The 26,891-nt window shown below is 39.4% G+C and overlaps 2 protein-coding genes across 2 annotated transcripts in view; one reads left to right on the top strand and one right to left on the bottom strand.

Annotated features, from left to right (window-relative positions):
- Positions 1-5,841: 5,841 nt before the first annotated feature.
- Positions 5,842-26,891, bottom strand: part of LOC144629573 (spectrin beta chain-like) — a 44,559-nt gene continuing 23,509 nt past the window's right edge. Inside the window, exons 29-55 of the mRNA XM_078487814.1 lie at positions 26,614-26,707; positions 25,736-25,927; positions 25,273-25,350; positions 24,783-24,955; positions 23,394-23,484; positions 22,655-22,801; positions 21,600-21,863; positions 20,849-20,979; positions 19,960-20,056; positions 19,541-19,630; positions 19,105-19,305; positions 18,232-18,440; positions 14,559-14,763; positions 14,254-14,448; positions 13,935-14,114; positions 13,397-13,641; positions 12,953-13,091; positions 12,378-12,462; positions 12,136-12,227; positions 11,921-12,025; positions 11,094-11,336; positions 10,689-10,713; positions 10,142-10,235; positions 9,682-9,757; positions 9,430-9,521; positions 7,561-7,603; positions 5,842-7,063 (exon numbers count right to left, since the gene is read on the bottom strand). Of these exons, the coding sequence (XP_078343940.1) occupies positions 6,887-7,063; positions 7,561-7,603; positions 9,430-9,521; positions 9,682-9,757; positions 10,142-10,235; positions 10,689-10,713; positions 11,094-11,336; positions 11,921-12,025; positions 12,136-12,227; positions 12,378-12,462; positions 12,953-13,091; positions 13,397-13,641; positions 13,935-14,114; positions 14,254-14,448; positions 14,559-14,763; positions 18,232-18,440; positions 19,105-19,305; positions 19,541-19,630; positions 19,960-20,056; positions 20,849-20,979; positions 21,600-21,863; positions 22,655-22,801; positions 23,394-23,484; positions 24,783-24,955; positions 25,273-25,350; positions 25,736-25,927; positions 26,614-26,707 (3,763 nt within the window). The 3' untranslated portion in view covers positions 5,842-6,886. The remainder of the gene's footprint in view (positions 7,064-7,560; positions 7,604-9,429; positions 9,522-9,681; positions 9,758-10,141; positions 10,236-10,688; positions 10,714-11,093; positions 11,337-11,920; positions 12,026-12,135; positions 12,228-12,377; positions 12,463-12,952; positions 13,092-13,396; positions 13,642-13,934; positions 14,115-14,253; positions 14,449-14,558; positions 14,764-18,231; positions 18,441-19,104; positions 19,306-19,540; positions 19,631-19,959; positions 20,057-20,848; positions 20,980-21,599; positions 21,864-22,654; positions 22,802-23,393; positions 23,485-24,782; positions 24,956-25,272; positions 25,351-25,735; positions 25,928-26,613; positions 26,708-26,891) is intronic.
- LOC144629571 (P2X purinoceptor 7-like) lies at positions 15,962-16,846 on the top strand. The gene is made up of 2 exons (XM_078487811.1): positions 15,962-16,005; positions 16,124-16,846. Exons 1-2 carry the CDS (start codon positions 15,995-15,997, stop codon positions 16,308-16,310), a joined length of 198 nt encoding a protein of 65 aa, XP_078343937.1. The 5' UTR covers positions 15,962-15,994; the 3' UTR covers positions 16,311-16,846.

Raw genomic sequence — 26,891 nt, forward strand, 5'->3', positions numbered from 1 at the left:
TCGGCCGTCAAATCATATATAAAATTGCCTGATTTGTTTTCACATTGCATCTTCTAATGTCTTCGCTGTGTTGTATAACAAAGCATTTAATGTCTGGTCCCTCGGGAATTCAGTTAGTTTTTTGTTTCCGTCGGGAACAGTCATTAATTTAATATAGCCTATGGCAAAAAGGGCAGACTAAGCCGGCCGTGATAGAAGGTGTTTGACTGAGATCACAGGGATCACTGTATTTCATTAGAACGGTGTGCTCCTTTGGTTTTAACAGGTCAAGGGCTGGTTGCCGCTTTTTCTCCCCCTTTGAAGTGTTTTCGCAATTTTGAAATGGGATTTAATACTGGGATGCTAAAACTTTCAGACGCTGCCCCCTAACTGGTCAAGGTTATTGTGCATGACAACTGTTTGTAAGGCCTGAGCATCAGAGCAAGATAAAAAAAAAGAGAATAGGTGAGGTTTTCGGCTGTTCTTGATGCTCAATTTTCTTTATTTGTAGGGAATATTCTTCCTAATTATAACTTTCCCGATGTTCAGTAATTTAACAGTATCAGTGCATTTTTACGTCTTTTTATAGTTTTGCATCGATTTATCCCATTTCTGGCATAAGAAATTAAATCAAAAACCAAGATGACGGATTTTGTAAAGTCATATATGACGTCATACTCAACGCTACTCACACGGAGTGCCGCGTGAAGTAATAAGTACTGCGCACGAGCAAAATACTATTTGGAGCAGTTTCACAAGACATGCACACTAATGCGAAAGAGTGATGTGAAGATGTAACTAGAGTGTTACACAGCTTTTTACTTATGCAAGTTGCGTGATGGGTTTTTTCGACTTTTTTTTGCTTGTTTACAAGCAAAAAGAAGGAGAATAGCAGTTATGTGGGGTAATCTGGAACCGGAAGGAACCACATTCTTGTTAACTCTCAAGGGACTGTTTTAATTTCTCAAGGGAATAGTTTCCGCTGTGGGTGATCAAAGCGCGTGACTTGTAAAGTGTCACTCTATAGTTGCGCTTCAGCACTTCCGTTCTTGTAGAAAAAACGTGACTTGTCAAATTTACAAACGTTATATAACAATTAAAAACGTGAGTAGCCCAAATCTTACGTCACATAACCAATTAAGAATGTAATGGGTTCAGCGCTCGAAGGCAGCGAAGTTTAAAACGATTAAGAACGCAATTTGTACTGGTACAAGTCTTAAGGCGCTGATATTAATTTAACCTAAAACGATTAACAACGCAAATTTGTACTGGTTCAAGTCTTTCACACACTAAAACGTTGCTAATAGTTAACCAAAGGGAACTCATTTCGTGACAATTGATTATTTCTGCTGAATTGCACAATTTAGAATTGCAACATCATTAAATGTGTTAAGTGATATTTACAAGTGTTTTTGTAGCCTGTTGTGAAATTACTTCCGGTGGAAGCAGTCAGTAAACGCTAAACGTTTTTGCTTCTGTTCAGAAGTTAATACATCGCCATTAGAAAAATAAACAGCGACTGTTTTACTGGAAATGTAGTCGTCAGAAATGGCATGTGTAGCCGTAAGGTAAAGAATAACGCGAGGAGAAGCGGCTTTTGGTAATATCCAAACGAAAATTTACTTCTCGATGTGGGGTTAAGATTGCGTGACGAGACAAAAGGTAACTCTGTCGTGCGTAACCTTTATCGGGAACCCTGCATTAAGCCGAGTAGAAATCTTTCTAACTCGAAAGGAAACAACTATTTCGATTAAAGGCAAACGTCAAAGTTTACCATTTTTAACCAAGCCAAAGTATATGAGTCGCAAAGCACCCAGCCGTCGCGACTGACAAATACAGCATTTCCTCCGCGAAAATAAAAAAAAATGCTTGAACTGAAAGACGTTTGAATTCTTCCATGATATGTTCGAACAACAATGCCCAGGATAAACCTTCTACTCATACTAACTTCATGCAAAAAAAGTCGATATCTCGAAGAGATCTTTGATTTTACTAGTGCGAACATGATTTCATTAATTAAAAGTATAATTATTTTATCCCTTGAGCATTGCCAGTTTTTAATGGATATTTACAAATCGACCATATTTTTCCGTATTCTACACTTTCACAAACTATAGAACTAACATCATAAAATGTTTGAAACATTTTAACATAGACACAGGTGATATATTTACCGAGTTTCAGTGTAATAGTACAGTAATAGTGCCATTTTACCTTTTAGAAATACCACGCACAACAGCAAAACGATACAGTAGGTGTACTTGAAAGCCATCTTCCTGGGAAACGAATGAAAATAAGAATATTGATCGTTTAGATTCATTCCTTTCGATTTGAGAAACGTTTCCTTAAAGGGACCGTGTCACGGATTTTATCCAAACTTAAGCATATGAAATGACAACCAAATTCGTTTTTAAAAATATATAAAATAAACTCTTAAAACAGTGAATGAATATTTAAATAACACACCAAATTCAAAAGTAGGTAGGGATCCCAAAGGCCAAAAGTGTCGAAGATTGAAACGGATTGCGATCTGGGTGTTTTTAAATATGGTCCGGCGGAACAGATTTCAAAGTTGATTTTGTCTGCTTGTAGCTTTAAATTTTAAAGCCCTGGCTGCAATGAAGCTATGGTTTTGCCATTTAGAATCATAGAGTCTATGTCTTTGCAAACATCTAGTTTCATATCGAATATTTGACAAAATGTAATAACATAAAATTAACTTAGTCGTGCCACAGTCCCTTTAAACACCCACAAAAATCTTTAAATGAACCAATACCTTAACGATATCTGGTGCTCAAATTTGAACTAAATAGCATAAAAACTGTACTAGGCCATCCCAATAAAATGTTTCGTTTCCCGTCTCTTGTGATGGTGGGTCGGTCGGTCGGGAAAAAAAAAAAAAAAAAAAAAAAAAACACTTGAAGGGTTCTGGGTTCCAGAAAAGGCCGGGCTGCTAAGTAAGAAAGCCTGATTACAAAGTCAACTCGAAGACGTGGTCTTTTCGTTCGTTATTCCTTTAAATAACGTAGTATCGATGTTTATTAAAGACAAAGACATCACATCATACCAATTGTTGTTAATAAACAAGATCGTGTGCTTGTAAATCGAACTACTTGCTTCTTTGACTAGTCAATCTGGAATTTTTTTTTTTTTTACTTTTCGAAAAAAATGGGTCGGTCGGGCGATGGGAAACGAAACATTTTATTGGGATGGCCCTACTGAATTTCAACGGAATGAATGTGCCATATATATGTTCAGTTGTTTTCTCAAAATGAATCAATCTTTAGCCCGGTATTGACAAAAATGATTGATATGATTGGCAATAACTACTAAATTTAGTGCAACGTACAATAAAATGAAAGTAAGCTCGAGCAACAATAATAAATATCTACCGAGCTGTGTAGAAATACTGCTTGAAAAAGCCTGTTTTGATTGAAACACTATCAAAATACTCTGGGGAAGTTACATGTAGTCTTTAGAAAATGCCAGAAAAATCTTACCTTAATCGTTATAAAGTTTTAGAGCTCGTGGCTATAACAGCACCTTGATCTCAGAATGAAATCGTCTTCGCACAGCTCAGATCATAAAATAAAGTTGTGATGTCACGCATGGCAAAGCAGGCACACGTGATAAAATAATCCCAACACCGGCTTTTGACCTTATTCAACCATAAAATACAATGATGTAGTTATGACAAAACCTTCTTAAACAACTCGAAAAACTGTTTAGACAAACTGGATTCGAATATAAATTTAAATTACTTTTTCACTGAGGAAATAACTTTTTTAAAAAATTAACTTTCTTAATAAAAATATTTTAGACTTAATTCAGTTACAGGTTGGTGGTGAAATGATTCGGTAAAACAAATATTAAACTAAAATGGGCGGGGTGTAGCTGGTTTTCGGTTTTTAAAACGACACGCGTGCGGAAGATTTCCGCGACTCACTCTCAAAAGCCTACAGTAAATGCAGAGTCCCGTTTGTGTTGTTTAGCTTTATTCCACGAAGGTGATGTTAGACGAGACGTTTTTTAATGGTCATTTTTAGCGCGACATTGTCGCGTTTCGTCAACGGTACCAGTAAGGGCGTTAACATGAAGCAACTTAAAAAAATTCAGATAACCATTGTTGCAGGCTTTTCATTTGAATTTGTTGAAGTTGCGTTAATAATCGTCGTTAAACAAGACTAGTACTTTTGCTGTTCGTAATACTCTTTTCCTATGCTGTCGTATGGTTTTAGCAGTCAGCCCCTTAAATTACGTACAAATTACAAAAGTTTAATTTGTGATATTCTTGACCTTATTACAGGATGAAATCATAAGAACAATTTTGAAAGTAAACGACCCTTCTGGTGCCAAAGTAGGCCAACAGAGATCATTTCACTTTCTCTATTAATTGGAGTACAACCTAAATGAGCTGATAATAAAAACACTTTCAGATGAGCCTACTAGAACATAAAATTACATCATTAAAACACATAGAGCGATACTTCAAACAAACCAGGTACATCGGAGAAAATAAATTAACATTTGTTTTCGAGCCGGTTGAAGTGGGCGGTGTATCGTGGGGATTTCAATAACTCTTCACGGGTAAATTATTGCGCAAACTGGACAATTTACGATATTGCTTTACCCTTCATCCGGAGACAAAAATTTCTCTTTATTGACTTCGTTTACATTACCTTGATTTATTTTTGTCCTGATTATCTGAGTCTTCAACAGGTTAAGTTTCTTGGTTGATGAAAATTAATTCCAAGCGAATTAAATAATACTTTATTCCGTTTTTTTCAAAATAGTTTTTTTGGCTTTGGCGTGAAATAGCCAATGAAGTAATGTGACTTGTGATAGAACGAAATTACTGAATCAGATAAGCCATGGGTTTATAATATGGGTAGTGGTGGTGGCGGTGATAATGGCTCTGAAGTTTGCGTTGCACAAATGTTGCGCCTGAAAAATAGAAGACAGAGCAACAATGTCGCACGGTAACTTTTTTCAACAATATGAAACGTAAAACAAGTTATGCAGTAGAATCCCGAATTCTCGAAATTCCAGGGGAAAACAAAAATTTTGTTCGAGAAATCGGGAGTTTCGATAGATCCGGGGTACCGAGTACTATCCAAGGGAAACGAAAATTGGTTCGAGAGTTTCGTTTCCCTTGGATAGTCCTTCTCCGAAATTTTACCCCCGATTTCTCGAAGCAATTTTCGTTTCCCTGGAGGTTCGAGAATTCGGGATTCTACTGTTCCTTGGTTTTCCTGTCGTTATCGTTTCTTGCTCTTCAGAGCTTCTTCGCGCGGTCGACTTCCCGTGTTCCTTTGATTAAACACTGTGGTCGCCTATTTCAAACTTGACCTTGAAAAAGTCGTTTGTTAACTTTCAGTGGAGGATTTCAGTAATTTTTAACCTAATTTGAAGCACGAGTTACATTGTTAACAACTGGTGTTCAATTGTGTTTGACGTTTTTTGTCATCTTTCCTGAAATTTGGAAGGAATTCACAGAACAGCGCTTTACGTTGTAAAGCGCCAAGAGCCTTTGGAAATGGCGCTATAGAATTCTTTATTTATTTTATTTATTAACACCCAAAACGTGGGATTTGTTTTTTCTTCGTCGTAAGCTCTCACAAGCAACGGAATCCTCAGTGAGAGGTTTCCAATAAAGCGAGGCATCCTTGAAGGATGAGGGGTTAATAGTGGCTCACTTGACTCCATGCAAACCCTTGAATCAATTATTACGGTCAAAATGTGACCCATTGTTAGTTTTAGCCTGTCACCAGACCACCGTACCAGCACCATTTAACCCCTCCCCCCGCCTCCTCTCTCCCACTATTTACCGATCCGATTTAGGAAAGGAAAAAAGTCACTTCGTTTAGCGTTATTTAACTTTATTTCTCACATTTTTATGACAGCTGAGTGCTGCAGACAATATTGTACTACACAATTCAAGGTGAATCAAGAGAAAAAAGACAAAAGTATAAATTCTACACGGATTGTTTACGATGTAACCGAGATTATATCTTCGCTGATTAACTCCTTTCGAGGACCACTTTACTCTATAACCTTAAGTCAACTTTATGGCGCAAAGTAAGCGCAAAAAAAAAATATCAAGAACAAAAACGAATGAATTTTTTTTCCAATAAACCCACAAGTTTAACTCGTTTACAGCGAAAATACGAAAACCGTGAACACTTTAATTATAGTTAGAAAGAAAAATTAGACTTTTGACTCCATCACTGTCCGTGTTTTAACATTTTCCGCCATTTTAAGCTTTCATTCGATGGTTTTCTGCAACAACTTTCATATCCAAGATCAATAAAAGTGTTCACGGTTTTATGATTTTCACTGTAAGGGCAGATGTAAACTGAAAATAAAAAAAAAACCTATATTTCGATTTTCACTTTTTTTCGCGTCTGTAGAAGACGGTATTTAGCAAAATAAAGCACACCTATAAACAACAGCGAATGTTTTACTAATAAAAGTTGGTTCCCCGGTTTACCGACAGCTAGAAAAGTGTCCCTTTCCCTTCTCGTGACTTTAAAATTCTCTCTCTTGGACAAGTGAATTTTGATCGTCTCCGGTGCGAAACAACTTTGTTGGTATCTTGGACAACAGCGTAACAGCAGGTCCATTTTGACTTTTGTGTGTTCGTTTCAACTACACGGGGGACAAAATATTCGCGTAAAATCAAAAACCACTGTCTCAATTCACTTCTAACCATGTTTTTGCTTGGCAAGGGAACAATGTTACACAATATAACGTCACAAACAAGCTTTTCCGGTTTAAACAACATTCCGTACCAGAGAACCAACGGACAATTTTTAACACGCTCCATTACAAATGAAACTCCTAGACTGGGATTAACTGTTTGACAGATATTCATAATTTGTAACCTAGTGGATTGTTAAGGCGTCTTTTATTTCTTCTCCTCCTTCTCTTTCTCTAAGTTCTTGCTTCTTCGCTTGCCGAAAATCCCGCTGCCTCCGCGGGATTTTTCTGTTGTTTTCTTGCCGGGGGAGGCTTCTTTTCCAGTAGCTTCTTCTCCTTCTTTGAAACTCTCTTGAATGTGTTTCATCCACAGGTTCATGTCATCCTAATTAGGGAAAAGAGGAGGAATATTTATTAAGAAGTAGCGCTACCTGTTAAAGCTAGGTACTGTTAACTTCGAGGAGTGCAGGATTGTATTACTGTTATTGCTTCTAACTTTTAAGTCTGTGGACGAAACCCTAGTGTGTTACCATTCAAATGAAAGCTATCGAGTAGTACTTCCATGTGGTACTGTTGGTTATGCTGTACAAGGTGGCTCTAACTTAGTCTGTGGATAAAACCCTTGTGTGTGACCATTCAAATGAAGCTATTGAGCAGTGTTTTCATCTGGTACTGTTTAGTATGCTGTACAAGGTGGTTCTAGTCTGTGGATGAAACCTTAGAGTGTGAACATTCAAATAAAAACTACTGAAGAGCACATTCATGATGTACTGAGTTAGGTTCTACAAGGTGATTAATGAATAAAATGAAACACAAGTGCTGTATAAAGTGGTTCTAACATTGGAGTTCGTAGGAAAAAAAAACACGTTCATAAATAAATACCTCGTCTTTTGCTTGGAAGAGGAACTCTTGACCAGCATTTGTCCTGCAAATAAAGAAACCATTAATTTATAAATCAAATACAATTTATTACCTCAGACTGCGAAGCCTCTGCCAGTAAATGTATTCCAAAGCAGTAGAGGCAGGAAAAGTACTGTTAAGTGTCGACAGAATCTAGTCACATTTGTGGTTTAAAAATGGTCCGCATATTCTATATTTAACAAGTGTGAAGAAGCATAATAAAAGTTTGGTTTGTATCTGATCTTAAAATCGGTTTAACAAGGTGGTAAAAAACGTATAAAACTGAATTTTCGGTAACTCTCTGATACCTTCATCAGAGTTAAAATTGGTTCAGTTTTTGCATAATAAGTTTTTATACACCGCCGGTCTCTAGGGATGTTCCCAATTTTAAATAAACTTGTGGGAAATGCACATGCTCATTCACACAGTTAATGTCCTGGATAGAATGTAGCGCTTCTAAGAATAGGCGTTGTTGCCTATTGTTGGCATTTCTTTCTAAAATCTCTACATAATCCGGATGAATGTCATGGTCTGTTGTTTCCGCGTGAAATCTTATTGCACTTTCGTTATTAGATCTTGCGCCAGGCTTGTGCTCTGCGCCGCGCGAATTCCACGATCTTTTGCTCTCTCCCACATAGGCAAAATCACATGTTTTGCATTTGACTTTGTACACAATTCCCTTGATCTGATTTGTGGCGGGGCGGTCTTTTGGTTTCTTAAAGATACTGCCCAATGTTTTAACAGGCTTGAAAGTGGTTCTTATGTTTTCTCTGCTAAGCACACGTCGAACTCTCTCGGAAACACCCTTTATGTAAGGGATTGAAGCGTAACCCCTTGGACTCTCTTGACTTTCTTGGTTTTCTGGCTGTATGGTTTCTTGAGCCGAAACAAGGCAACGATCGATGCAACTTTGCGGATATCCGTTGACTTTAAGGTCACCGATTACTTGTTGTTCTTTCGCTCTGTTTCCGCTCAGAGGTCGAGGGAAGATATTTGGCACGGTCCATTAGTGTCTTTACTACAGCTCGTTTGCTTTGCGCGGGACTATGCGGCTCGAAGGCGAGATATTTGTTTGTGTGCGTGGGTTTCCTGTACACGCCCACTTCCACTTGACCACTCGCAGATACCGTGTTACTTGTATCAAGGAAAGCTATGGTCTGGCCTTCCGCGCCTGTAGTTGGCATTTCTATCGTGAATTGGATATGAGGGTTAATGGAATTCAGATGGTTGTGAAAAACTCTGATGCTTTCACTCTTTAGGCACGCATTAGAGTCGTCAACGTAGCGGCGCCACCAGCGCGGTTTTACTGGTGCAGAGGCTAAGGCCTTTTCCTCAATTTCTTCCATGACTAATTCGGCGATCACTGCGCTGACAGGCGATCCCATCGCACAGCCAAATACTTGGTGGTACTGAGTTCCTTCAGATGAGAAATAGCTGTTGTTAAGTACGAAGGAGAGTACATCGAGAACTTGAGCTTGTGTCAAGCTTGTAAGGGCTTTCCATTCAGTTGTCTCACCAAGTTTGCGTTGAACAATATTTATCGCCAAATCTACTGGGATTGAAGTGAAGAGAGAAACAACTTCGAAGGACACAATTTGTTCGTCCTCGGCTACTAATTGGCTGCTTATAAAGTTTGTAAATTCTTTAGCGTTCTTGACAGGGAAGCCACTTTCGCTCTGGAGGGATTTTAAGATGGACGCCAAATACTTGGAAAGCTGGTATGTCGGACTGCCAAGAAGAAGCACTTTAATTTTAACCTGCTCTTTTCAGCTCCACAAAAGCATCGCTGACACTCAGTAACGCAAATACGAAATAATTCACAGCACAACAAACAAACAACAGCAAGCTTACTTGAATCTAAACACATTCTTTCTCTTGGTGTAGTCGGTGGCCTTTTCCACAGAACCGTCCGTTGTTGGCAGCGAGTGAGCAGACTCGTGATCCTAATCAGACAAGGTAAATACAGATTACTTCTAAATGTTTTTTGAAATAGCTTAAAACTCATTATTTCAGATAGGAAATGGACACCACTCCGTAGGTTTCTTTCGTTTTAAGGGTATCACTAGCAGGCGTTATTGATATTCACGTCATGTAAGTACTCACCACGCGTGCCGTCTTCTGATCTTTGTAGAAATGAAGGGACATTTCTTGCAGTACGACATAGAATTGCTTCCATTGCCTGAGGGGGACAAATAAACTTAAAGTTATTATTGATACAACAAACTTCATTCACACGTCATCGACAAATTTTCATTTATTGTTTAACAACTTTGGTTCAGTATTATTTATCCAAAAAGCTTAAAGGACTGAAAGGTTCTGTTGCACAATGTAACGCAACTGTAACGCAACAGGGTCACAACGTGTATCTTGGTCATGAAACACTTCGAAGAAAAGCACAGCTGCATTCAAGCGACGTTACATGTTCATTGCATCACTAAAACCCTCCTTGAAGCTCGCCTTCGCAGGCACGCAAGTTCCATTGTATATCATGATCCGAGTCATCTTCGGCTCGTGTCGGCGGAACTCATCGGTTAATTATCGATAAATCTCCGAGTTTCGTTACCTGATCGGTGCCTTTCTGTTGGGGGCGTCCATGGTTGGTTTGCGATACAAGTAACCCTCCATCTTGCCATCTGTAACGCTCTCGTCTGTTTCTCCTTTAAAAAGAAATCACTTTTGATCATTATGTTGTTGGTCGTTTCTCATTCTCTAACTAATTATGACTGAGAGGGCGAAAACTCGAACATTCTTTGCAATCAGTGATCTTCCAGTAAGGATTCGGATTTCGAACTTGCGCAGGTAGGGTGAGGGTTTGTGTTGAAATTCCTCTCAAGGCGTTTAAGGTCACTTTCACTTCTTCACTTCTAAAACAATGCAACGTGGGGTTGTTTCGAATAAATTTGAGGTTTAAAAAAGTGGGCCTTGGTAGAATGACTTGGAATGGAAATATACGCGACATCAGTGTGGGGGAAATTCTGAACAACATGAAATAACAGTCGACGCGACTTCTCTACGCGTCCTCCACGTTACAATGACTTCTTATTAATTTATCAAATAAAGAAAAGCCATGGAGATTTAAATTCTCTAAGAGCCTTTCTTTTAGAACGTACCTCTCTCTTCCGGTGTAGCTTCGACCTAAACAAAAAAAGAAATAAAAGAAATGTTAAATTTTAAAACATTTGCACCTTTCGTCATTAAAATAAAATGTTTATATTTTTTTTAACACTACGGGAAGACGACATGCCCCAAACATACTACCAAACTGTCAGAACAAATTTAATATAACAAGAATAGTTATGACTTTGAGCGAGGAGAATAAACAGTTCGAACAAGGGATCGATTTTCCCAGACTAACTGAATCACAAAAAGTCCTAAAATTTAGGACTTTTAGTCATTCAATTAGTCTAAAAAAAGAGCCAGAAGAATCTTCCATGACATTGTCACACAGTGAGAAAGCGTTGCGTGACAAACCAAATGAACACTACCAAGACGGGAGGGTGAGGTAGTCTACTTACCCCTTCAGCCTCAACAGACACCACCACTTCGTCTCCCTGTCTCGCTCTTTCTGCAGCCTCCCGCTCCTCGCTTCTTCTGCGAGCTTCTTCTTCCTCACGTCGTCGGATCTCTTCTTCTTCCTGTCGACGGATCCTCTCCAGTTGTTCCTGCCTTTCTTGTTCTTCTCTTTCCTTCCTTTCCCTTTCTTCCCGTTCACGGCGTTCTTGCTCCATCTTGCGGCGCTTCCCTTCGCGAAGCTCGTACTAAAAGCGGACAAAAGGCAAGATTTTATTAAAGGGACTATGCCACGGATTTTAACATACATTTGAACAGCCAAAATTTATATTTGTGTCGCAGGAAACCTAAAAATAATAGTCCATTTTTATTAAAAAATTGTTATTTTAGAGCACTGAAACTGTTAACGAGCATCTTCTGCAGCGGATGGCTCGGATGGAAACGGATTGCAACTTGAAAAAGTTAGGCTAACGTTTTCAAGTTGTTTCCCTGCGTCAAAGATGATGTATTGTTTTTATATGGTTGCCTACCACTAATTTTGAAACAGTTTAGACCAAAAATCTGTTAATCCCCGTGACGTAACTCCTTCGGTGCTACAGTTGCCAAGCAACTGAAAAAAGGTGCTGAGTTACCAGGATACCTAGTTCCCAAGCCCCCTTCCTTTTGGTTTGTTTTGAGAAATTTCAAGGGCAGATACATAAAGCGACTCATAAATAACTTGGACGAAGGCAAACCAGTGTGGTTCTACTTCGTATAAGCTCGCACGAAACGGAACTAGATATACGTGAAATTACACGAATTACTGTAAAATACATTATGGTCCACAAATTACCGTTGTAAGGCGCTCCAAGGCAAGAAATCTTTCTTCTTGAGTGTTGACTAGCTTCTCAAAGTTTGTGTGTTTCTCTAAAAGCTGTTCGACTTCATTGAGATCGTCCTGAAAAAAAAAATTAAAACAATTGAAATCACAGAATTACCCAAGAATCGCAGACAGTTTCGTTTATTCCTCGGATATGGTCGTAGAACCGACGAAGAATTAGCACTTACCCCGAGGTTCTCGTTCTTCAGATAAGGTTCTTGCGCAATCATCCATCCTTCTGCCATGTGAGCATCACGTGCGAACTGCATGACTTCGAGGACTGTCAATCAAAAGTACGTGATAATTAGTCTCATTCGCTGACAAAGCGCTATTTTTGCAAGAGAAAGACAGACTGGCAAAAAAAGAAGGGAAGAGTACCAGGGGAGGGCGGGAAGAAAAGTGGAAGGAGGAAAGAGGCGACGTTTCTTACCTAACTGCAAGTGTTCCCATCTCTTGTCCCACTCAAGTGAAAGCTCGTCTTTGTGTCTGTTCAACATGTCCAGCTTCTCGTTGATCTAAATCGAAAAGAAACAAATGAGCAAAATTTCATCCTTGCCTTCTATATTCATACAAAAGTTGGACAAATACAGTTTCTTGTTTCCGTAAAGAAGTACGACCTTCTCAACAAAAAAGGGTCAATTGTACAAAATGAACAATTCATTACTCATAAAACGCAAAGTGCAGAAATGAATTGCGGGAAATTCCTGCTTACTGGTCAAATTGATATTTGTATTCGTTGTTTATTCTACTTGAAAACAAAATACTATCAATACAGTGGTACAAATTTGTTGTAGTAGACATGACAATCTTCTTCATGACATGACAATCTTTCCAAGTCGCACAGAGAACAAAAACTTTCTTCATTTGCACAATCTGCATTGTGAGTACTGGAGTAGAGTTTATCTTGTCTCCCTCCTTAGCTCCTACTAAGCCTTACTTCATTCACTTCTCACATGCAATAAGTCAGAAAAGAAGTGGAATTCTAAGAAAGCAATAATTCTTTACCTCCGGAGTAGCGTAGTGATTTCTGGCGATCAGATCTTTGCCCATCTTGACAACATCTTCGAAGCTGTCCTCGCGGGCGTCGATTTCGACTTTTCTGTTTTGATGTTGTTCCATCAAGACTTCAACTCCAGGAACGTCCCTTGAAGCGGGGAAAAAAACGTTTTGTTACCTTCTTTCTACACGCGTTTTGAGAGCAACACCTGGTTTATAGTTAAATTGAGGTGAAGCACTTTTAAACCCCAAACTGAATGAGGCACAATTTACGTGATCTTTATTTAGGCGTGGTGTAAAAAGTTAGTTACATGTGAGGCGTAAAACTTAGGCGTTGTGGCCTATTACTCAATGCGCTGGCCTCTTGATTGAGCAGTCCGGGCTCGAGCCCTAGCAGGGCTCGATCAAGTAGCCCTAGCAGGGCTCGATCAAGTAAAAAGGTTTTATTCTCACTTCGCTTTCTCATAGGTTAGAATCTGCTTCAACATGTCATTCATCCACAACATCTGATCCTGAACAGCCAATAGGAATCTGTACAAGTCGTCTGCGTCATGCAGCCGCTCTGTGCGTTGTTTTACGCGCCAATTGATGCGCTTCCACGCGTCCACCACCTCGTCTTCTTTGGCTTGAATTTCCCGCGCTTTGTCGCCGGCGTAGGAGCCCTGGAGACGATGAGCCTCCTCTTGCACCGCGGCGACCTGGTAAGATAAAGAAAACGTCATTTGAAATGGCAAATTTTTGCAAAATGGCGGGAAATGGTTGTCAAGTGTGTAAGGTATTTCTCAAAGAACAAACCAAACCGAGTTACAAACAAAAAGGTGGCAATATTAATTCAGCAGCGAAATCTCTCACCCATAAAGGCGGGAAATGTTGTACAGTTGGGCGCTTTGTTACGTTTAAACAGTAGGAGAGGCCGCAAAAAGGCGGGAAAAATATTGCAGCCGCGATAGCTGGATCCAAAAGGGCGGGAAATTGTGCACACTTGTCCTACCTGATTGCCCAGTGGCGCTAGATCTGCTTCAAAGCCCTGGTGAACGACTTGCAGTTGATGTAAACTGTTCAGATCCCGACCCAAGTCGTCTGTGAGAAGGTTCTCTTTCTCTTGGATCATCGCCAGAACTTCTTTAGCTTCGTAGAAGAATTTGTGCAATTCGCGGGCGGCTTCTAGCATCTGTGAAGAGAAAACGAGTAAACAGTTTTGTTACGTGGCGTTTTTGTAGGCGATAAAATAGAAACACGTTCATGTCCAACGCTCTTCGACTTTCCGTCAATATCAACAACAACAAGAACAACAACAATAGTTTGCTTGCCTTTGTCCTCGTCTCAATAAGTTCCAACAAGTCGGCCCAGGACTGGTTGATCTGATCTTTCCACTCGGCTATCGTGGCCGCGTCGGAGTGGCCTGTGCCGATAAGCTGGTCGCACACGGCGTTCGTGGCTGCCACGCGCTCGGTGCCGGTGTTCGTGGTATCGCGCGCGAACTCGCGGAATTTCTCGATCAGCAACTGTGGATAGATTAATATAAAGGTAAGCAACGCGGTGCACTTGTGTTTATATGTAAACGCTCTTTCTGGAGATAAATTATCAGTAAGCAAACAAAGACACGAAGATTTACCTCCACTTGGGCGAGGTCTTGGCCGATGTCTTCCGATCCAGCCACAACCTCTTTCTCAGCGATCCAGTGCTCCAAGTCATCGATCTCACCCTGCAGTTGGTAAAGCTTCAGCGTCTCGTCCAACTTGCCTCGGCGTTCCTCTGCCAAGTCCTTGAGTCCCTCGTACAGTTTGTCAACTTGAGCCTGGCGGATCTTGACTTGCTCGCTGTTAATTCAGAGAACAAGAAACATGTCAATAAACAAAATTAAGTGGTACAGTAGAATCCCGATTTCCCGAACCAATTTTCGTTTCCCTTGAATAGTACTTCTCGGTAATTTTACCACTGATTTCTCAAACTTTCCGATTTCTCGAAGCAATTTTCGTTCCCCAGAAATACTGGACACAATACCACTTGTTTTGAAGACAAAACGCTAACTTTTCCCTTTCAGTTAAAACCTCTGGTCGTCTGCTAGTCTTCTTTCTAGCGGTCTCAAATTTCAAAGCTACAAACGTAAACTTGCCAAAAACTTGGCCAATTGTTTTAAAGGAGAAGTTCACTCCAGAATGACCATTTTTCTTCTTTACGCCAATAAAAAGGTTATACAAAGATACGTTACTCACAAAAATTTCAGCCTCTAAAAAGCATTCAAACCTTATGAAATCCTACTCTAAAGTTGCCCGAAAATCGAGTTCCGGCCGCCGCCATCTTGGAATAACTTAGCAGCCTGGCAATGTATGCGTGACGTCAAAGAGCTCAACCTCGCATGTAAACAAAATGGCTGCAGCTCTGGAGCCTTATCGGTTTGAGCCAGAACGCGTCCCCGATGAAAGCCAAGCGTCTGATGATGACAACGAAGAATCGGAAAGACTATTAAATCTATTCTGGTGTATCTGTTGGCGTTGTGAACTTACAGCAACTGAAAGAGAGTCCATCTGCTGTCGTGAAGTACCCGAGACGGAAAACAAGTTCGAGGAAGGTATTTTATGAAATTGCAATATGTCTGGCCTTTTCTTGCACTTGCATGGCTTACCATGCTTACCCATGCATCACTTTTACATGATAAAGTCAAGTTTTAAAAGCCTTGTTAAGAAAATGTGACATCTCATGTTATTTGCCCCCGATTTTAATAAGTTATTCATTAACCCAGCTCGCCAGAAGTCATTTCTTATTTAACGTTTTATTAGGAATAAATACCGAGCAAGCTTCTATCAATTCAAGTGTCGTTACAAAATATTGAAAGCAGTTTATTAAGCTATAAATTCTGTCGAACGTGCCCTTAAAGCAAGGATTGATTCGTCACTAATATAATGTTTTTTTGTCACGTCACTTGCACATACAGGGATGTGTTGTGTTACAGAACACGAAGAGTTTACCGTTGTTTGCCTAACAAGAGCTGTTTTAAGCACTGCAATTGTAGGGTTCCATTATTTAAACAGCACTCCGGTACCTTCACCCATGCAGAACCGGTAAGAAATGTATACTTATAAATAAGATTTGATTTTAACTATCACCAAGAATACACAAGCCACCAAAAATAAAACAGATAATAATACATGCCATTCTATGTTATGGTGTGTATTGCAGAAACTATCGCTATGCAGCGTACAGACAGTATGTGTGGTGGATCTATCAAAGACTGGGAAGGAAACAAAGAAGAGTCATTCCATCTTGCGTGGTATCTGCCATACGAAGAGAATTTCCCGAAGCTACTGGCAACTACACGGGCTTTAAAGATCCAACAGTCACTGAATTCGACTTAGCATTTTTTTAACTTGTTTTATGGCTAAGTATTTCTTTGTGTGGCTTTATTGTGAAAAAATAATAACAAATAACAAATAATGACAAATAAACAAAGGTAAACATGTATCCAGTTTTGCCTGTTTTCTCCAACTAAACATTTCTTACTGTCAAGTATGGCCTGTTAGAATACAAGTACTTTTTCATATTTGGTACTGTTTACTGTTTTACTGTGGCAGCACATCGTCACTTGTTACTGTGCAACAGTGAAATCAGTGAAATCTCGAAATATGTTTTGCAATGATGTCTTCTTTGTTACCACGGGGAGTCGGTGCAATATTTTGTGGAAGGTGTGGCCTTTCTAGGAGGGGAACTTCGATCTCTTCCTTCTTCAGTAAAATTGCGTCATCCATTAGATCGTGAACAAACTGATATGTCTTCTCTTCATATATTGGTTTCGCGACCCACTGCTTCTGTAGTTTTGGGTATACACACTTGTAGCGCTCTTCTCCAGAGGCCGTTGTCGCCACCCCTCTTCCCACATTACAGTTGTGATCAATGACAGCAAGCTGCGTTCTGCTAACCATGCCGTTATAAGAATAATGCTGTGACTTGTTTACGTATTTCTTTGCCATGGAGCCATGGTATACTTCTAGGCATCCCGTTTGAACAAAATCGGCCAGGAGACAGACATCCTTTAGGAGTTTAGGTTTCCATGCCACTTCTTTCAAAGCGTTGTGTGCCGGAGATCCAATCGGGAGCCATATCTTGTTTCTTCTCTGCTCAGTAGTTAGCTCATCATGCTCGCACTCAGAAAACAACTGAAAATTAGGCCATTCATGTATCCCGGCAACATGGTAAACGACTGACTTCCATTTCTCCTGACAAAGCAATTGATTGCCATCAGAGGTCGCCGCGCACAAGTCATAGCATTTACAATTTTTTTTTATTTTTTCAGCCCGTTTAGTTAATTCGGACTAGCTTTTTTTGGCCAATCTAAGTTTGTTTATGCTGTAGTTATTTGCATAATTTCTGGAAAATAAAATGGTTGTTGTTGTGGTTGTTAATTAATGTTATCAAGAATTAAATGACTAACCTCTCTTCTATCCCTAGCCATTCGCCTCCTTTCGCTGGCGTGCCGTTTAAAAGGAACTTTAACTGCCGGAGATTTCTTAAATATTGTGGGAATTGCTTCTGGTTTCTTTTTTCTTTTGCGGATATTACCACCCAGGAGATCGAATCGGTGTTCCACTTCAAAGCAATCATCGGTAAAATGGTCCGAACATACAAATAGCTGTGCCTGCTTTGGCAGGAATTTTTCGTTCCTGCCCATTCTTCTCAGCCATTCTTGGGCAATTTTTCTCTTCGATAACGGCAGACGGTGAAAAGAAATGCCTCTTTTCGTGTCCCTTGGAGCTCTGTTTGTGCAAAAGGGAGCCGCACAAACAGGCATTTTGACAAAGAAACAAGGAGCTCAAATATTTAAATTTTCCCGCAAAATTTAGGTTGAGCTCTTTGACGTCACGCATACATTACCAGCTTCAAAGATGGCGGCGTTCAGTCATCGAGTTTTAGGCTACTTTAGAGGAGGATTTCGTAGGGTTTTAGCGCTCGCTAGAAGCTGAAATTTTGGTGAGTAACATTTCTTTGTATGAACTTTTTGTTGGCGTAAAAAAAGATAAAGGCAATTTTAGAGTGAACTTCTCCTTTAAGTTTGTTGTTCGTTATCCACCTTAACCTTGCTCAATCGCAACCATTCTTGTTTATTTCCCTATAATTATTACTTCTTTGAAGCTTTTCTACCTTACAAAACTTTGTTTTGAGGCTTCCTTCAAATTGAGAGTAATTTTGTTCATCAGGAAAAATTACTTAAAATCTTGTGACAAAAAAAATGTTACGGGGGAGGGGGGAGTCAAGAGTTAAATTCTTCCCGGGAGGGGTAAGAATAGCTGTACCTTTCTGGGTGTTCACTATCTACAAGTGCTTTAGCCGTGTCGCCCAGTTCATTGACGGTCTCGGAGTAATCAGCAATGGCTGCTTCAAGTGTCTCGTGTTTTTTGAGCATAGCACTTGCGCTCGCCTCGTCCTTTCCTCTCTCGTCACCCATCATGTTCAGCTCTTGTTCACTCATCCACGATTCAGCCTCTGATGCATCGTAGTAGTACTGAAAGAAAAACACATTAAATCTCCTTTGTGATTGCTATCTATCTTGTATGTAAGTAATAGAGAATATGGGAGTCCATCAGGTATTCATACAGAAATTTGCGAACAGTTTTCCAAAAATTATCCGACAGGCGTCTAAAACTCTTAACGGTTCCTAAAATTTATTCATTTGCCGCCTCCTATTTCGGTTTTTCGTCCTACTCGAAAATAAACCATGGACTTACCCCTTTAAATGGGCTTTTTTGGTTTTTATTTTGGGAAAAGCGTATTTTTGCAGAGAATCATGTTTGCGTCTCAAAGTGGACTGAGCTTATATTTATATGGTATTTTGTGCCTTCTTTAAAAGGTTTTAGAGTTGCTGGACATGCCGAAACAACCGCAACAACCAAACGACAAAATAAGTGATGTGGTCAGGACTGCTTGTATTAACAGTGAAATCCCCATTTCTCCAAACCTCGATAAGTACTCCTGAAAACTCGAACTTGGATTTACTTAATAAAGTCAAACACCACAGTTTTAACCCTCGAATTTCGGATTTCCGATTTCTCGGCGAACCAATTTTCGTTACCGTTGGACTTTCGAGAAATCCGGATTCCACTGTTCAATGAAAACGTTTCTACCAAATCTAAATTTCATAGTACACGTGATTTCAAAACCAGTCTAACCTGTTTAGCCTGGAGTGACAAGTCCAGTTGTGCTTTGTAATCGTCTGCGAGTTTCTTGAGGTTATCGTATTTCTCCTGCAGGTCCTGGGTCCTAGCGGCCACTTGTTCAGCTTCAGGGTGCTCAGTGTCCACGAGTTCTTGTCCGCGTTTGCAGATGGAGTCTTTGTGAGCTTCGTGGATCTCAATTTCGGCACACAGGGTCTGTTAAGGCAAGAGAAATTATCTGATGTTAAGTCAGTTTACAAGGGATTGCGGGCTAGTCATCGACGTTATCGTTAATTGTTCGCCTTTGCATTATCGTAGCCTGCATTTAATTAACGTCAAAAATCTACCACTTCAATGGCTTTGTAATTACTGACGCCAAACTGTAATCAAACTAATAACAGAGAATCAGCCTTAAATTTTCTTTTATACAAGACTAGCACAGCTATATTACCTGAAGTTTCTTCTGTAGTTTCTGCACTTCAAAGAGGTTGTTTCCATAGTTCGTAGATTGAAGAAGAGGTTCCTTTTCTTTTATCCAGGCCTTGAAAGAAACGAAAATCACAACAGTTAAGCATCAAATGGAAATGCGACCACACTTGTCCAAGAAAACAGTGTGCCTTGCTTTCTTAGCCCCTTAAAGAGACATCTGCAATTTGAGCTAAAAATTCAACCTCAAAAGCGTGCATTGCATAGATTCGTGTAATGTTTCTTAATGGTTGTACTTATTTTAGAAGAAGGGCTTAACTCAGCGTCCAATTCAACTGGTTAAAATACATCATTTTGTAAATTTTTGTGTGACTCGATTACTTGTGAATGTATTAGTGTTCCCAGGTTTGTATTTCATGTAAGAAACGTCTGAAAGTTCCTCACCTCTTCATCGTCACAATCTCTGTTGAACTGGAAGAAGCCAAGAGTGCGCTCTAGTTCCACGCCCTTCTCGGACAATGGGGCGGCCATCGCATCAACCCTGCAAAAAAAGGAAGAGTTGCCATTAGTGGCAAAATTCTTTGTTCAATATGAACAAGACACATCATGAATTCCATGGCGTTTGGCGTTCTTATGTTACATTTAGATTAAAACGTACGTACGACTTAACATGTTTCAAGTACAGTTGAGTCACCCGTACATGGCCACCCTTGCGAACAGAAAAAAAATGCTCGCTTGGGGGAGATGTCCGTTTATAGGATGTTAAAAATGTAGTGATTGTATGTGGCCGTGTCCACTTATGAGAGGTTTCTGCTTATGAGAGGTTAACAATGTAGTGTTTGTATGTGGCTGGGACTATGACTAAATGTCCAGTTAGGAGATGTGTCTGCTTAACGGACGTTAAAATGCAGTGTTTGTATGTGACTGCGACCAGAACTCACTGTCAGCTTAGATGTCTGCCTACGGGAGGTATCCGTTAGCGGAATTTCCACTGTATTCACTAAATCAAACAACAGATCTACGCGCCCTTCGCTACTTCTACAACTGAATGTTGGCCTAAAAGAACAGTTCTTCCAGCTTGAGTAAATCAAGCGCTCAATTGTCTCAGAAACGACCCAAAAGGTTCCACACTGATTACGTCGCTCCACAGAGGTCACGCATTATCTCTGATTGGTTGTTGCTTTGTTCAAATTTTCGCGCGCAAATATCAGCCAATCAACGTAGTGCAAAGATCTCTGGAGAGCTACGTCATCAGTTTGGAATTTTTCCTTTCGTGACGTGATGGCGCGGCGTTTGTTCCACACTGATACAGAAGACAAACATTCTCACAAACCTTTCCTCCATTACAATGCGAGTTTCTTCAACAGCATTAGGATCAAAATGACCAGCGTCAACCAGATCTTGAGCTTGGCTGTTCAGTTCCTGCATACGCTGTCGCCTGGCCAAGATTTCTTTCTCCATCATCTGAAAATAAAACAACGAAAACTTGCGGTTAGCGTTGCATCTTGCCACTCGAACGTGCAGTAAGACTTGGGTCGTTTGCTATTTTCACGACAAGTCAGCTTGTAGTGAAATTAGGAATTGATTGATTGTGTACCTTCTTTTCTTCCAAAGGAAATCTTAAATTTTACTCTGTAAGTATTCAAATTGTTAATCTTCGAGGTTCAACTGTACACAAAACAGATGTTCAAATTGCGTTTTTTGTGAAAACGAACGTCTTCAATTGAGTGTCCCCCAAAACCCAAACCAACACATTGATTTCATTCCGAATTGGCCAAAAGAATAATAAACAGTTATTCCATGAGACGTTATGAGTACGCATTCGATATGAGTTGGCTATAACTATCTCATATCCAACAAGCGCGAGTGGAACAAATGTTTTGTTAAAAACACCCAGAGAATTGCAATATTTGAGCTCCCGGCTGTTCTCGCTGACGCATACACTTACCATATTTGAGGTGCATGGTATACGAGCTCATATACCATGGCCTGTAAACCAATCAAACTCAGGAATTGCAATATACTATGGCTAGTTTTTAACAAAGAATTGTTTTTATTATTATTCTTTTTTTCTCCAACAATACCTTATGTTTCTGGTAGATCCTTGTAGCCGTTGTCAAATCTGTTGCCTTTTCGTGAGTAACAACAGTTTGTTCAACCTCCGCAAACCATTGCTGGATGTTTTTCACCCCAGTGTTGAATTCTTCTTGTTTTTGAGCATCTCCTAGCTTGGTTCCCTTTTGCTTGGACGCATCTGCTAGTTCTTGCCACTTTACGTTCAGTTTTTCTAGACGTTCGTCAATTTCTGGCCTGTTGTCGGGTTTCTCATCGGCAATATTGTTTCCAGCCTGCAAGTGCAAGTAGATCGAAATATTTAGGAGTTGGAAAATGTCTGATACTTAGGATGGGAACATTTCAAATCGAATAATCATGTTAGACGGTACAAAAAAGTTGTCAAAATCTCATCTGGTTATGAGCCAAGCAGTTAAAATCAGTGCCGTTGACTAATAATTTAATTTGGTCGCGAAAGTGCAGGGATTGCCGCATTGCCTTAAAGGGACTATGTCACGGATTTTAACAGATTTTGGAACAGCCAAAATTTATATTTGTGTCGTAGGAAACCTACAAATAATGGTCCATTTTTATTAAAAATTGCTATATTTGAGCACTAAAACTGTTAACAAGCGTGTTGGGCTGCGGATGGCCAGGATGGAAATGGATTGCAACTTGAAAACGTGAGGCTAGCGTTTTCAAGGTGTTTCCGTGCGTCTTCAAAAAAAAGTCGAAATTTATAGCCGAAGTTTGATTTCTATCCCCAAATTAAGGTTATATCTTCCTTAAGATGTTGAAAGATAATGTTTTTTATGGGTAAAGTTGCCTATCACTAATTTCAGAACAGTTTGGACCAAAAATCTGCGAAATAGCTCCTTTAATATCCCTGCTAATACATTGGAACTCATGTTAAATCTTTACCGCTAAGAGGATCACTTATAAGTACCTGAGGCATGGAGTGGATTATAAGTGCTCAAAGTATAACGAACCCATTGAGTTCAAAGATTTTTTTGTTGGTGGTAATTTTTGTTTTAGCATGGAAAGTTTCACAGATGACAAATTAAAGCGTCCGTTTTGCTCAACTAACCTCGCAGATGTTGTCAAGTCGTTCTTTGTTGGCCTGGATTTCAGCTTCAAATGTTCTGTGTTTATTGACTTTACCGTGGATGTTGCTCAGGTCTTTGTAGGACTCCTCTGATGCGATCAGTAGCCGTTCGTTGAGCCAGTCGTACATCTAAGACAGAAGAAAAAAAAAACTTTTCAAACATTGCCATCAAATTCCAATGAAATTTTAAGTAAAGACCGTTACATAAGGGACGGACCATTACTTTCCTGGAAGGGGGGGGGGGGGGGGGAGATGAAAAATTTTCCACTGCAAACTTTTTTCCTTTAATTTATGTACCTCTACAAACGTGTTTTTTTTTTCCGAAATGCACAGCAATGTTTCTACAGATCGTGTTTGCAAGCAATTTATTTTGTTTTGTTTTTTATGCCCTGCAAACAATTTATTTTTCAATACTTTTCATACCCCATTTCATACTCCCCTCCAAACAAATAATGGTGCGTCCCTAAGGCCATTTTTCTTGCAAAGAAATTCCTAAGTGCAACGCTTGTGTCTCCCTTTGTAATTTACCACGTTGAACAACCACCTTTTTTAATTTCATAAATTTACATTTTTCAACGCAAAATGGCACAAGAGAAACAGTGAGAGATCGAATAAAAATACAAGAATATAGAGTTCCGTGAACAGTCTACTGTGCCAACAAACTACAAACTTCATTTCTGTGTAGAAAATGTACGTTATAGGGTGAATCAAAAGTACTTACATCCTCTGCATCTTGGATAAATTGTTGTAACTCCAAAGCATCTCTCAGTCTCTTGAGTGCAGCTGCCATCTTGTCATGGTTGGCATTTCTCCTGTGATAACAAAAACCTCCATGTTAGGACGTTAGGACCCTCTTTGTTATTGCTATGGGGCTTCCCTTATCAATTGTATAGTGCTATTTAGATCGTCACGCAAAGAGGAACGTCACGTGACGAAAGAACAGCTGCGAAAGAGATTAAAGAGCTATGTCATGAATTGCGCACCAGTTTTCTTCAAGTTCGTCGTACGTAATCCGTCATAAAGGAAATATATCACGGATTTTCGCCGAATTTACACATGGGAAAAAAGCTAACAAAATGAGTAAAAAAATTGCTACTTAAAATTGAAAAGGAACATTTTAATACCACAGCAAATACAAAAGAAGGTAAGAAGGTAAGATTAAAACGGATTGCGATATTGAAAGTGTTAGGCTGAATAGTTTTCAAGTAGATCTTTCTAATTTGTTTGTAATGAAGCTATGGTTTCGTCATTAAGATCCACAAAAGTAATTTCTTCACTAACGTCAAGTTTCATAGCGAGTATTTGGCGAATAATAATAATAATAATAATAATAATAATAATAATAATAATAATAATAATAAGTTTTTTTGGGCGCATTTAAAAAACTCAATGCGCTTACATTTCTATATTAAAAAATTAGCTAAAACTAATATAATGTTATAATTTTCTAAGACACTAAAAAATAAAATAAGTGAAACAACTAATCAAAGGAAAAAATTAAGGTTACATAAAACTAGGTTAGCCCAATAAAAATAGATCAACAATAAAATTTCCTAAACAAAATTGTTTTTAGTGCAGATTTAAAAGTCGAAAGAGATGGTGCATTTTTGAGAGAGTCTGGTAGGCTGTTCCATAGTATAGGGGTGCAGAGAAAGAGAAGGCACGTTCACCGTTCACCGAATAACAAATACACAGTCCCTTAAATCTTCTTCAGTCGAAGCTATCCTTGTTTGTTAATTACTCCGGCCAATCACAAAGGCCACAGACAATCCAGTGAACCAATCAAAACTCGAAGCAAATACATGTAGCCGGCACGAAGCGCGGGAAAACGTGCGCGAGCGAGTCACGATTGGTTTTGGTTTTAGTTCTGATTGGCTGAGAAAGTGGCGCGAGATTTTTAAGTCAATCACTGAGCGTAGTAATGCAAAACCAAAGCAAAGGCAATTTACTTTCGACACTCAAGTGAAAACCGCTCTATGTGGTTTTTCTATCTTAGGAAACTATAATTATAAAATTTCCGTGAATGACTTCGAAAATCGTGACATAGCTCAGGCTTTAGAGATTTCATTTACAGACGGACGTAAAGACGGAAAGAATCTTGGTTACTTGCCTTTCATCAATGCTGCGAGCTTTCTCGGTGATCTTGTCCGAGGCATAGTGATTTTCTTCATTCAGGCGATCAGCAAATTGCATCATTTGATTGATCTTGTCATCATTGGCGTTCATTCGCTTCTCGAATTCTTCATGCTTCTTGATCAGTTCCTTCACGGCTTCTACAGTGGCCTTTTGAAAAAGAGAAAGCAACACAAAATGAAAATCAATCTTAAAGGAAAACATAGCAACCAAACAAGCAAGAAAAGACGGTCTTCTTGTGTACATGCAACCGAAAAATCTCTACTAAAGAAAACCTCAAACAAGAGGGCGCTCGCTACTTCGATAGTTTCACTGGCTTGTTTGCGATCCTCACACAGTTTTCTTTCAATACAGAGTGAGTGGTTCTGGTCCCTAGCTTTCACGCTTTCTTTTGAGTTAATACAGGCAGTGTCCCTGGTCCTTAGTGTGTCCGTTACACGTACAGAACAGAGCTCAGTTGTACTTACTCCACTTTCTTCCTTGGACAAGAACAACTCCTGTTGACCAAGAATGGCTTCACACTGCTTGGAGTCTCGGATGAACAACTACACAAAGGCACAAGATACAATTAAATATTGTACGCTTATACTGAATTCCCTGAATCACTTACAGTACAAGCACTTAAGTATAATGCAAACTTCTCAATATGTTTCTTGGAAAACCAGCGAAAGGATTCATAATCATTTCTGACTGCTAACCATAAAAACATTTCAAAGGCAAAAAAATCTAACGTTTCAAGACCTCAGTGACCTTTGCAAGATCATCGCTCTAACGTCAAATGAAAACAAACTTAAAACTTTTACTAGGAAAACAAAAGTCTCCTCAAGAACAATATTTCGAAAAGTACTGATTAGTTCTTCGACGTGTTTGTTTATTTGTTTCCAGTGTCCGTCCGTCCGTCGGTCAGTCCGTCTGTCTGTTAAACTGTACCTGGTGATTCAAAGCCTGAATGAGCATTTTCTTTCTGTTCTCCCACAGGATGTGCACATCATTCCAGCCAGTTTCCAAGTTATCAAGCTGTTCTTTCAGCGACTGCTGCTGTAGATCAGACTCGTCCTGGATCCACTTGGGTCCGCTTTCCATCAGCTGCTTGAAGTCTGGCTCTCGGCTATCAATCTCATCCTAGGATTACAAAGAAGTAAAACGTTAGACAGATGCACAGATTAATTATTTAACCCTGCACGTAAGCTCCTTGCGGTTGTTTACTGTTCTGTAAGGGAGATTTTACAAAAAAAGAGTTATATTACGCGAGGTAGTCAAACCCCGCAAATAAATTCTAATGTTTATAGCTTTGATCAAAAGTGTTGCGACATTTGTGTAGTGTTGACAAACTTCACCTACAGTAGTTCATCACACAATCTGAGTAGCTACGCATACGCCGTCTAATTGTTAAATAGACTGCCTCGGGAGAGCGTGCACTGCCGAAACACAACCAAAAAATACACATAAACCACTTTCACTGAACGTTTTGTCGAATAGATCAGACTCTGGGTCATGCTTAAACAAGTAGACGACGAGTTCACTCACGGTTTCTATCGGCTTTGCCCCTCGTCAAATATTAGCCGATAGAAACCTCGAGTTTGCCGTCTATATGTATTTGTTAATTTAAAAATTGGTTCAGAAACCCTTTCCTTCATTTCAAAGGTCATTTTTAGACGATGCAAAAAATATTTCAAATACATCAAGACAGTTTCTTTATGAAAACAAACTTGTCGGTGCAATATTTATAGTGTGACTAGATAAAAAGAAGGCACCTTTCTGACAGTTCAGTTTATTGGTCTTGTCTAAAGCTAACACATCTTACGTACCTTGAGGTCTTCAAGTTCTTTCAACATTTTCTCTGCATCAATCAGTGAAACTGGCATCTCTTCGGAGGCAACTTCATTCTGAGTGTTGTTCAACCTGACAATATATAAATTCACAATCAAACAAAAGATATCCTTGCTGACTGTTCTAAAATCCAAAAAATTCAAGGCCTTCAAAGTGCTAATGAACTTTTCGAGGTATTTTGAAGATTTTGATTTTTTTTTACAAATTCAAGCACAGTAGACTTCTGATTTCTCGAAAACCTGATTTCTTGAAACTC

Source organism: Oculina patagonica, chromosome 11 (genome assembly GCF_052425735.1).
Source record: "Oculina patagonica isolate OP01 chromosome 11, crgOcupat, whole genome shotgun sequence".
Lineage (NCBI taxonomy): Eukaryota > Metazoa > Cnidaria > Anthozoa > Scleractinia > Oculinidae > Oculina > Oculina patagonica.